General features: G+C 44.6%; 1 protein-coding gene across 3 annotated transcripts in view; it reads right to left on the reverse strand.

The window, feature by feature from the left end:
• Window positions 1-908: 908 nt before the first annotated feature.
• Window positions 909-12745, reverse strand: part of RCAN2 (regulator of calcineurin 2) — a 105921-nt gene continuing 94084 nt past the window's right edge. For all 3 annotated transcript variants that reach the window (XM_075860951.1, XM_075860950.1, XM_075860952.1), the window contains one exon: window positions 909-2724. In XM_075860951.1, coding sequence (XP_075717066.1) covers window positions 2564-2724 — 161 coding nt within the window. In that variant the 3' untranslated portion in view covers window positions 909-2563. The remainder of the gene's footprint in view (window positions 2725-12745) is intronic.

Here is a 12745-nt window from a genome sequence, read left to right on the forward strand (position 1 = left end):
AAATGTACAGTCTCCATATATTAGTAGATAAGAAGATAGAGCAGCAGCAAGAGTTTGGTCATTACGTTGCTTTTACTTACAGAGATATTGCCATTTGTCCGTTTCATTGCGGCAGCCATTTTTCAAGATAGACAACAGGAAGTGCATCCATATTGGTTGTCACCTGTGAATTATCTTCTAAGTATATAATGGTAAAGCCATCACTATGTAATTGATAGAAAATGCTGACATGCTCATTCAAAGGAGACCACCAATATGGCTGCACTTCCTAGTAAGTAAATAAAACATAAGGGAAGTAAAAATCTCTATGTAAACTTTTGTCAGATTTCCTAATGTATGTTTCGATTGGGGATCACTCCAAGTTATGCCTTTTGTGGGGTCTAAAGGGGCGGTGCATGACACAGGCTCATGCCCCGCCCCCTCAGGCCCTGAACTAGACATAATGCTGTATATTAATTTTTCCTGGAGTGTTTCTTTAAGTAAAACAACTTATTGCTTTGATAATATGGCCTTCAATAGAAGACTAGTGATAGATTGTCTTATTTAGGGATCCTGTTGGCTCAGATAAATGAGCGGGGTGCAGGAGGAATGGGGGTAGAGCGTGATTACAAGGGCAGCTCCATATAGACAGGCCTAGAGGACGAGATGGGGGAACGGTCACATGACACAGGTCAGGCCCTTCTCTTTTACTGACTATCGAGAATACCAAACCTCAGGGATTGTCCAGTCTTCTGTAAATAGAGCTGAATCAGTGTATACTCAAAATTTCTATAACTTTCTAATATACTTTGTGTTTCAATTCCTCACCATTTTCAAAATCTCTGCTTGCTGTGTCAATGAATAGGAGCATTCATGTTTACATTCAACACCTGGAATCCCTTGACAGACCTAATGCTTCTCGCTGTTTGCTACAATTGTTTCCAGTCTAGACAATCTTCTGCGAGGTATACAGTCTGGACTCTGTTCTTCACACATTTTACCTGCACTGATACATTGTAACAAACTATCATGACAGAAGAGAGATTTGTGCTGCTGAGGGGTTTAGCTCACAGGGAATTGTCTAGACTGGATATGACTGTAATCAGCTCTAAATAATAGGTTTGTTTGGGTTTTCAGATTCTGGATGTAAACAGAAATGTTGCTATTCACTGACAGCAAGCACAGAGGAAATTAATTAGAAAATTACAGAATTTTTCATTATATGATGATTAAAGCGGTTGGCAACTTTATATTACATTTCTGAGGCGCCCTAATTTTCTGTGTTCTGTGTTAAATACCTCCATCATTTAACCCTTTGCTTCGTTTCAGGTCCCCCTCCTCCTCCCTCTGGAACAGCTTAGTAAACAGTGGACGGCGCAGTTTTTCATATGCATAGCTCTTAAGATGGCGGCGGTCAGGTGATTTGACCACGTTGACCGTTTCCCCCGGCCGCCTGCTCTTCCGCGCCGGCACTGAATGTTTCTAGCGCATGCAGTGAACGTGTTCAGCCATGGTTCTGCTTCTGCGTGGACGAGCACGCGGCCGAATCACCTGACCACCGCCATCTTGAATGCTTTGGACGAAAAAAACAAAACGTTCGGTCGACTGTTTACTATGCCGTTCCAGGGGGGAGCAGGGGGCCCTGAAATTAAGCGCTGGGGTAAATGATGGGGGTAGTTACAGTTGCCTGTGTCAGTACACAGAGACTTCGGGCGTCTTAGAAATTTAATTAGAAAATGGTCAACCCCTTTAAGCTTTATTTACATAAAACTGGAAACCCCCTTTAAGATGTGCAGCAGATATAACAGAATTGCTGGTCGTCCAATGACGCCAAACTACTGGGATCACAGCAGCTATCGGATTCAGTAATGTTATATGGATATTTAAAGGAACAAATCTGATACACTGTGTTATGTCTAGTACAGGGCCTGGGGGCGGAGCATGACACATATATTCTCTTTGGTGTCATGCACCTCCTCCCTGCAGGACCTAATACTGGCGTGTTCCTTTACTGGTCATTACAGCAGTCCTGATACCCGCACAAAACTGTCAGCCATATTGTAACACGGACGAACATTCAATAAAAAGCAGCCTATTAACCATTGCATCTCCACGTGGTCATTAGCTTCCATCCTTTGGACCATTCGGATATATGGGTTCAGCTATTAAAAATGGCTTCTTCAACCCATTTTAAGGACATGAAATACACAACTTTACAAAATGCGTCGCCGACTCACAATATAACCGTAACGCGATGTGCGAACATTAAACACAACAGGAAACACTTTTTTTTTTTTTTTTGCCTCTGATATGTGATCATATATCAATAGAGAAACCCTGTCCTCAGCCCTTTAAGAACTCGCTCGGTGTCAGAAGGACTTGGAAGATGATGAGACGCGTTTCAAGTCGTCACGGCCACGCAGCAAGTTTACGAAGGCTTCACTACAGCTTTCATATGGACGCATGCTAATATGACCGTGTAGCAGTAACATCCCTATAAAAAAATGAGAAAATCCTACTGTCTATGGGAGGAGGAGAGAAAGGGATAGAAATCAGTGTTAGGAAGATGGGGGGTAACACTGCGTTAGTTGGACTGGGTGGGCGGCAGGCCGGGGCGTCGCGTTGGGATGATTCGAAGTTTGGGTGATGTTTTTGGGTCTTCTTCTTCTTCCAGATCACTGTCACATACATGGACTACAACGCTGGGCGTGGACTCTGTCCCGGCATGAAGCTCGTACTTCTGACCTGCAAAAGGAAAAAAAATATCAATCATATTCATACAGTAGAAACAAGTGCCGGATGATTGGATGCCAGATTAAAGGAATTTTATTATAATGACTCAATATACCTTCCCAGTAAACAATGTGCTGTACACTTAACATTTATAGCTTATCCATTGATTGGGACCCGCACTGATCAGAATGGGGGTCACGGTTTCCTCCGCGCCAACGCGAATAGAGTGGCATCCGAGCATTCAAACTCTATGCGACTGATGAAAACAACCGAGTGCTGCGCTCTCCTGCCATGTCACACCCGCAGCGGCCCAGGCAGCTGAGATACGGGGGGCTGTTTGGTGAGGTCCTCACATTTAGGAGTTGTGGAGGAGACACCCTCGCGTGCTAATCCCACAATATCCAGTAACTGTATGGTTAATACTAGACGGGGAATTAGCGGCTACAAGTCCAGGTTAAACCTTTAATGATGCAGTTGGCGGGATGCCAGCGTTCTATACCCAGTATACGATACGTGCCGCTCCGCATTACAGTATGGAAATAATTACAGGATTGTGTCCCGCAAGCCGGCCCGGGATCGCACAATAAATAACTCCTGCTCGTAAGACTGAAAGCAAAGCGTCTCCATTGTGATGAGATCCAGAAGATAAGCGCGTTGTCAGGAGCGCTGCGTGGTGAGGACCAGTCGCACAAAAGAATTCGGGATAAGTAATGGTTGGAACAAGCCTAAGGGGCTGCCCCTACCCTCCTGCCATGACCATCACATCTGTAGGGATGTGGGTGCTGGGTGGCACATTGACAATTCCCTGCAGTACTGCCAACTTATAAAGGGTATTGGTAGGGTTAGTGCCCTCTAGGGAATGACCAGACTGACAAGGGGCGTCAATAGATGCTGGATTAGGTAATACCCAGTGACTAGGTGCCCAGTAGCAGGAAAACAGTGAGAGAAGAAATGAGCCAATGGTTACTTATGCCTAGTGATGCACTTAGTGGGTGAGCACAGCTGTTTAAGCGGGGGCGTGACCAACAGGAGGAGGGAGGGGCCAATTTAACTTTATGCCTAGAGCACATAACTCTTCCACTCCTGCAAATAAGTGGTCGGACCCTCCACCCTGAATTCATTGTACGTTCAATGGATCTGCAATGAAAATCAATTATTGGAAAAAGTCAATTGTGTTGTAAACCTGAAGGGGAGCTGTCACGTATTCTGACCCATGTCCTGGTCCATCCAACTTCCTCCATCATCTATTGTGCCCTTTTGACATACAGATGCCGCAGAGTTTAACGTGTCATTTAACTGTTTAATTTTATGAATGGTGATATGTGAGAGGAGCAAACGAGCGGCGATCAACCAGCTGTCTCATTGATCGGCGCTCGTTATCACGGCCCATAATCTAAGGTAGTCTCTTCATAGGTTCAGGCTACTGCCATATATCCATGCTTGACACTGTAGCTCTGCTTGTTCTGATTGGCTGCTATGTATAAGCACAAGCCCACCAGGAATTCAGCGCATGGAGAGATGATTTCCATTACAGTAAGGACAGAATGATAAGGCACCATTCGCTTTGCCCTGTCCGCCATATCACGGGGCACTACATCAGGCAGCGGCACAATGCGAGACCAAGGACACAGCATGGATGTCCTCTTGTGACATTGCGCCGCAATGTCACCAGGCGACCCACGGGTGTAATAGTCAGAGGTCATGATATCACGTATGCCCGTGGTCTCCGAAGAGTCACACTTTCTGTTGATCCCTAATGACCTTTTTATGAGTCACAACGCTACGACGGATTAGTCAAGGTTTCCAAAAATAATTCCCATGCTCTGACTGAAAGCGCGTTTTACACCGCATGCGACGCTTCCTCAGGGGAGCAGTAGGATTGCGTCATGGCGGCGGCGGGTGTCACTACGGATCATCTGGAATGATGCACTCTTCACCCAGTTATCTCAGTCTGTCGCATCATGCACTTTGCAGGCTCTCGAGAAATAAAAGAAGACGACGGCCACGAGGGGAGGAGGGAGCGCGAAGCTGAATGAAGAACATACTGTAGTGATTGAAGGAGATTATGGAGCAGCGGGCCCTGGGCTATGTTGTTAGAGGAAATGATTTGATTTTTCTGTGCTCCGCTGCCCTCCAGGCTCACGGCTCATTTCCCAGCCACAAGCTGACGTCAACTCTGCCAGAAAGACCCACCAGCCAATTGGTCTCTGATGGATACAGAAAGCAACTTATGTAGAGAACCGTCCCTTCGCCTCTTCCTGCTCGCTGGCTGATACAATCCACCTAAATGTCATATTATCTCCCCGATCCCTTGTTCTGTCTCTAAGCATCTTTTATCCGTAAAGGTTCCTTCTACTTCTTCACCTGTATTAGATGTAGCAGAGCTGAATATGTCATTTCTATGTATGGTTTGTGTATTGAGATCACTCATGCGTTAGGTTTACCTGCAGTCCTATGGGAAACCATAAAGAACATGACATGATATCAAAATGAGTTGTAGACAAACTCAGCTCTGCTACATCTTTAGAGAGAAGAGGCTGATGGCTGCATCTTTCCATAACATACGGTTTACTCATACAGGAGCATACATATTGGAGCCCCATAGCAAAGATCACAATGGGATCTGTCTCCTGGTTTATGCCATCTATTACCACACCTGGGGTCAGATCCATTTATTTTGCTTGTTGCAGCGTCAGGAGAACAGAGATTTAATCCACCAATGGGTCATGTATATACTACTGGCCTACTGGGAGCAGACCCTGTATATATAGCCCTCGGAAAGCTGTAATTGTATATGCCACTGGTTACTAGAAACTTGGCCCGTATATTTCCCTGGCCTCTCATAAATGGGTTATGTGTACTCCACTAACCTTCTAGGACTATATATATTCACATATATACCATGGTCTCTAGAAACTGGGTCCTCTATATATCTCTATATACCCAAGATCCCTATGAAATGGGTCCAGGCTCTACCACTGGCCTCCGAGAACTGGATCCTCTATATGATCTTTGGGGACTGGGTGGGCCCCATTCATTACAAAAAAACTAGGGTCTATGATCTGGTTCCTATATATATCACTGGCCTCCATGTACTGGCTCCTGTATATACCACTGTCCTCCTAGGACTGGCTCCTGTATATACCAATAACCTCCATGGACTGGCTCCTGTATATACCACTGACCACCATGTACTGGCTCCTGTATATACCACTGTCCTCCTAGGACTGGCTCCTGTATATACCAATAACCTCCATGGACTGGCTCCTGTATATACCACTGACCACCATGTACTGGCTCCTGTATATACCACTGTCCTCCTAGGACTGGCTCTGTATATACCAATAACCTCCATGGACTGGCTCCTGTATATACCGCAGTACTCCTAGGGCTGGCTCCTGTATATACCAATAACCTCCATGGACTGGCTCCTGTATATACTGCTGACCACCATGTACTGGTTCCTGTATATACCACTGTCCTTCTAGGACTGGCTCCTGAATATACCAATAACATCCATGGACTGGCTCCTGTATATACCGCAGTACTCCTAGGGCTGGCTCCTGTATATACCAATAACCTCCATGGACTGGCTCATGTATATACCGCTGTACTCCTAGGACTGGCTCCTGTATATACTAATAACCCCCATGGACTGCCTCCTGTATATACTGCTAACCTCCGTGTACTGGCTCCTGTATACACCAATGACCTCCATGTACTGGCTCCTATATATACCACTGACCTCCATGGATGGGCTCCTATATATACCACTTACCTCCATGGACTGACTGACTCCTGTATATACCACTGACCTCCGAGGAGTGGTTCCTATGTATACTAATGGTCTCTGGACACTGGGTCCCATATATACTGTATACCACTGGCCTCTATGTACTGGTTTCTGTATTTATCATTGGCCCCCAAAAAGTTTGTTGCATATAGATCTGGGCCACAAGGAAATTTGACCCATAACTTATACTGTGTATAATGGACATAACTAGATAAAAGGGCGACATAAGGAATTTTTCAGTTTGCTGTAATTAATGGCACCAGGTATCCATGTAGATGTAGCAGAGCTGAATTTGTAATTTGTCATTTTTTTTTCTGTACAACATAATAACTCACAGAGCTGAGATACAGTAATGTAGCAGATTTACATGCAGTCCTATGAAAAACCACACATAACACATCTGCGCAACATGACAAACTCAAATCTACTGCATCGGACATAATCCGCCCTACTCCATCGATAAGTGCCCACTTTAAATTTGCGATGTATTAGCCACAGTGCGCTAATTAGCATCCCAATATGACAAGATCAGTTAAAGGACACCCAAAATAAATACATCCATACACCCAAATCTATAATAAATTATTGATTTCCGATTCATCTGCAGCCAAAACAGCAGACGTACATTTTCTAGAACATATTACAGAGAGATTATGGTGACACAGACGTGCCTGCTGTGCTTATTGAAGAAAAAGTCATTCAGACCTCCGAGGTCCCATCGCCTGACAAGATTTCTGCTCCGTGACTGTGATTAATAAGTGATAATGTTAGCTCAGCGCACTCGCCGTTCCCCGGACTTCATTCTCCGAATTGTACAAGGTAATGAAAGATAGTCGCGCAGTTACATAAAAAAATATATACTGTGGTCTATGAAAATCAGTGAATGGTATCAACAAAGATATAGACATAGCAGAGCCGAGCCGAGTTTGTCTTTTGGTTGAAATGGATATTCCCATCTGATATGCAATCACTTTATGATCGGTGGGGGTCTGACCTCTGGGACCCCCACCGATCCTGAGAATGAAGGGGCTACAGTGCTGGGTCTAAGTTTTCCCTGCACAGCGGTGCTACTGGCCAACCGGCTGTGCAGGGAAATGCAGCTGGCCCCATTCACTTGAATGAGTACCATGCAGGGCGGGTACAGGGGCTCTGTAAAGGGGACTCAGCACTAAATCAGTCCTACGGCCCCTTCATTCTCTTCTCTTCATTCAAAAATCCTGGATATAATAGTGCAGCACGTAATGCGCTATTTTGTCCGTCAAAATGTGGTGGCGCCGTTGGTGTCTGAAATGTGATGGATCGATCACTGCCGTTATTTTCCTTGTTCTGCTCCTATGACAATGCAGAACAATAGAAATGACCAACGCAGGTGTGAACAGAGACTAAGCTGAATCAGCGCTAGTGTGAGGCCCCTTAACCAAATAGACGCTTCCTGGGCCCATGTGAGTGTGAAATGGGTGGGAAAGAGGATATCAGGGGTTAACTGCAGACACACTGTCATTTCCCGTTTTTCAGTGGAGTTTCGCTCGGTCACATGACAGCGATCTTGTGATAACCGGGGTCAGTACTGCCGCTACCTCTATTGTATACCCAGCGCTCACTGGGTGTATATAGAGAGTTCATGAAGGCAGAAACGGTAACAAAAGATTTCTGCATTCTCTTCTGTGCGCCCGGCCGAGAACTCGACCTGTGCGATCCTCTGTGCAACCTCCGTACTGCAGTGCCGTGTTGCTATGGCGCTGCAGAATAAAGCACCGTGACGGCTGCCGTAAAAACATCACGAGGTCGTTAAAGGGTTAATGTTTTGATTTGGAGATTCATCACACCGCTGGGCACGGAAATAATATTACGGAGCTGTTGTTGTGTCTGTCTGCATCCAGATCCTAAACTATTTCCAGGGCTGGTTGAAATGCCAGCTGAAGAAACCCCTTAACCCCTTGGTGTCGCAGACATTTTTCGGTTTTCTTCCCGCATTCCAAAAGCCATACATTTTTTTTCTGTCTAAATAGCCGAACGAGGGCTTGTATTTTGCGGGGTGAGTTGTAATATTTAATGGCACCGTTTCTTGTACCATATAAAGAACAGGGAAACGGACAAAAAATTCTTTTTGGGGTGGGATGGGAAGAAAGCAAAGAGATTCCTCCGTTGTTTTTTGGGTTTTATTCACTGTGCGGTAAAAACGACTTGATAACTTTATTCCATGGGTCAATATGATAACAGCGATACCAAATTGATATCGTTTTCTTTATGTTTTACTACTGTTAAAAATAAACTATTTGTAAAAAACCAAAATTTGTTCTGTGTCGCCATATTCTGAGCCGTAACTTTTTTAGTCAATTGAGCGATGTCAGGGCTTGTGGCGAGATTACCTTTTTATTGGTATCTTTTATTGGTATTTTTAAGGTGACAAGAAACAGCAATTTTGGTGTGTTTTTTTGGAGGGGGGGCTTTACGGTGTTCGCAAGGTTAAACAACATTATTAGAATAGTAAGTACTTTTACGGACACGGCGATACCAATTATGTTACGTTTTAAATGTCTTTGCATTATTTTAGGGGAAAATCAATTTTTGGATATTAAAGGGAACCGGTCACCAGCATTTCACCTATTGAACTTTACTTCTCCCTCACTGGCTGCTGCTATCAAAAGTTCATTGCCGTTATCCCCGCTCTTAAACTCCTCCTCTGACTGTAAATGTCTGCAAACATTTTGCGCCTTTTATCGTAATAATCCGGTGTCCCTTTGTGCACACACGCCAGAAGAGAACATCAATGCACAAGCGCGGGATTTTGTGTGCTGGGGGAAGGCGAGGACCTGTCAATCAAAAGTAAGGAGGCGGGGTAAACTCGGAAAGACTTGAGGAATGAAGATTTGACTCTTTTCTGCTCATTAGCATACGGTGTGGGAACACTAAAAAACGGAATACTAAAGCTATAGAACCGACTAAGAAGACAATTATAGGGTATATAGAAATGATTTTTCACGCACTACCACCAGGTATTGCTGGCTTAATAGGAGAAATAATGGTGACAGGTTCCCTTTAAGAAAAATTTAATTGATTACTTTTTTTTGATCTAATGATTTCCCGTAGACTGATCCTACTTCTAATGAGTTTAGAGGCAATGTAGAACCTACATGTATGTCCTCTTCTGACTGCCTAGATGAAACAATGAGAGGTGGGCATATTATATGCATATAGCATGAGTCCAATTTCAGCACTTGGAGGCCATTTGGTGGGAGGAAATGGATCCGCTAGCCCAACTCTAGTAGGACATTATGCAGATGTTCCAAGGGCTTTGTTCTAGAAGAAGACCTTAAAAGTTGGTCACCGATCACAAAGGAATGTGAAGAACTTTAGACATCATTGAAAGGCATTTGGGGTTGGACTTGGATCCCCTGCTACTCTAATGGACAACGATGGACCCAGGCACTGACACAATAATGGAGCCCAAAGGTCTAGCAGAAGACAACTACATACAGAGGTTACGTTGGAACCAATGACTTAATTAGGGTCTAGTTCTTATGGGATGACTTAGTCATAACCTAATAGTCCTTATTGATGATATGTCCTGTGTGTGCAATGATAGCTACAAAGATTAAGACAATGATTTAAAGTGGACGTGGACATGTTCTGTATAGTCGAAGGGAAGTCCCACACGGAAGGTATTGGAACCAAAGGACATCAGAGAGTTACGTTTGCTAATAGGAGATGGTATTTTGACATTGTGCCTATAGATAGTCAGAAACTTAAGCTAGACCAAAAGATGAGACCTTACAATAGCCAACTGACGTCTCCACAATGTGCTTAGTACTTGTGTAAGTGACAGAGGACGTCATAAAACAGAAATCACAGAGACCCCTATTTTACAGCCCAATGGCTAAGCTAGATCCAAGACTTTAGAGAAAGAATAAAGTAGAAGTCCACCCTAGAGCTGAAAACCCAACTTTGGTGGTGTTTCCAGCAATCTCTAACCACAACCCCTCTGAAGAATATTTTACCTCAATATACGTGGCAAAACTTACAGCCCCGAGACCTGCTCAATGTTCCTACCCCATAATAGAAAGATATTAATGAACCAGGTCCAGCACTGTCTGCGGCACTTTCTTGGTCCATGGTGAACCTTTTTAGGAAATAAACTGCAGGTGGCAAACTTCCAGGAGATGTTTTTGTTGGGGTCGATAGATGCTTTTAGACTTTTTCTCCTAGATGCTCTCAATTTAAAAGCATTTAATGTAACTAAATATGTGGAGGCAAATTTACTGCAAATGCTGCAAATGAACCATGTTATTCAAAATGTTGCAGGAGAACTTGCCGTATTAGTATATGAGCGTATACCGGCCAAAACTCAACCGATGAGGAATATAGACTAGTCCTTCTCAATGAATTACAATATCATCAAAAAGTTAATTTATTTCAGTAATTCAATTCAAAAAGTGAAACTCATATATTCTATAGATTCATTACACACAGGGGGATCTATTGCCAGCATTTTTTTCTTCTAATGTTGATGATTATGGGAACAGTTATTGAAAACCCAAAATTTTGTGTCTCAGAAAATAAAAAATTAGAATATTATATAAGCCCAATTTCAAAAATGATTTTTAATACCGAAATGTTGGTCTACTGAGAAGTATGTCTAGTATCTGCCCTCAATACTTGGTCGGAGCTCCTTTTGCATGAGTTACTGCATCAATGCGGCGTGGCATGGAGGCGATCAGCCTGTGGCACTGCTGAGGTGTTATTAATGCGGCGTGGCATGGGGGTGATCAGCCTGTGGCACTGCTGAGGGGTTATCAATGTGGTGTGGCATGGAGGTGATCAGCCTGTGGCACTGCTGAGGGGTTATCAATGTGGTGTGGCATGGAGGTGATCAGCCTGTGGCACTGCTGAGGTGTTATCAATGCGGCGTGGCATGGAGGCGATCAGCCTGTGGCACTGCTGAGGTGTTATTAATGCGGCGTGGCATGGGGGCGATCAGTCTGTGGCACTGCTGAGGTGTTATCAATGTGGCGTGGCATGGAGGTGATCAGCCTGTGGCACTGCTGAGGTGTTATCAATGCGGCGTGGCATGGAGGCGATCAGCCTGTGGCACTGCTGAGGTGTTATTAATGCGGCGTGGCATGGGGGCGATCAGTCTGTGGCACTGCTGAGGGGTTATCAATGTGGTGTGGCATGGAGGTGATCAGCCTGTGGCACTGCTGAGGTGTTATCAATGCGGCGTGGCATGGAGGCGATCAGCCTGTGGCACTGCTGAGGTGTTATTAATGCGGCGTGGCATGGGGGCGATCAGTCTGTGGCACTGCTGAGGTGTTATCAATGTGGCGTGGCATGGAGGTGATCAGCCTGTGGCACTGCTGAGGTGTTATCAATGCAGCATGGTATGGAGGCGATCAGCCTGTGGCACTGCTGAGGTGTTATCAATGCGGCGTGGCATGGAGGCGATCAGCCTGTGGCACTGCTGAGGTGTTATCAATGCGGCGTGGCATGGAGGCGATCAGCCTGTGGCACTGCTGAGGTGATCACCTCCATGACACAGGCTGATTGCCACCATGCCACATTGCATTGATAACACCTCAGCAGTGCCACAGGCTGATCGCCTCCATGCCACGCCGCATTGATAAAACCTCAGCAGTGCCACAGGCTGATCGCCACCATGCCACGCCACATTGATGAAGTAATTCATGCAGAGTCAGAGCCCCGACCAAGTATTGAGGGCAGATACTGGACTTTTCAGTAGGACAACATTTCAGTATTAAAAATCATTTTTGAAATTTGGCTTATAAAATATTCTAATTTTCTGAGAAATTTTGGGTTTTCAATAACTGTTACCATACTTAAAATGCTGGAAATTGATCACTCTCTGTGTAATGAATCTATATAATATATGAGTTTCACTTTTTGAATTTGATTACTGAAATAAATTTACTTTTTGATGATATTCTAATTCATTGAGAAGGACTAGTAGATGACATCTGACAGACATCCCAAAGCCAACAGATGATCTATCCACCAGCTTGGATGTTTTCAGCCATTATAAATTGACTATTTCCAAGGTATGAGGGCGTAGCTATAGGGGGTGCTGAGGTAACAGGCTCATCCAGGTCCTGATAACGGAGGGGACATATACCCGCCTTTGCCACACAAGAAGACACCAGTAATATAAATGGCACAAAGTACTGGGGGGCTGTTATGGATAGTGCATTGGGTCCCAGAAGCTTCAAGTTACACCTCTGCCAATGA

The sequence above is a fragment of the Rhinoderma darwinii genome, chromosome 4 (assembly GCF_050947455.1).
Source record: "Rhinoderma darwinii isolate aRhiDar2 chromosome 4, aRhiDar2.hap1, whole genome shotgun sequence".
NCBI classification, from domain to species: Eukaryota; Metazoa; Chordata; class Amphibia; order Anura; family Rhinodermatidae; genus Rhinoderma; species Rhinoderma darwinii.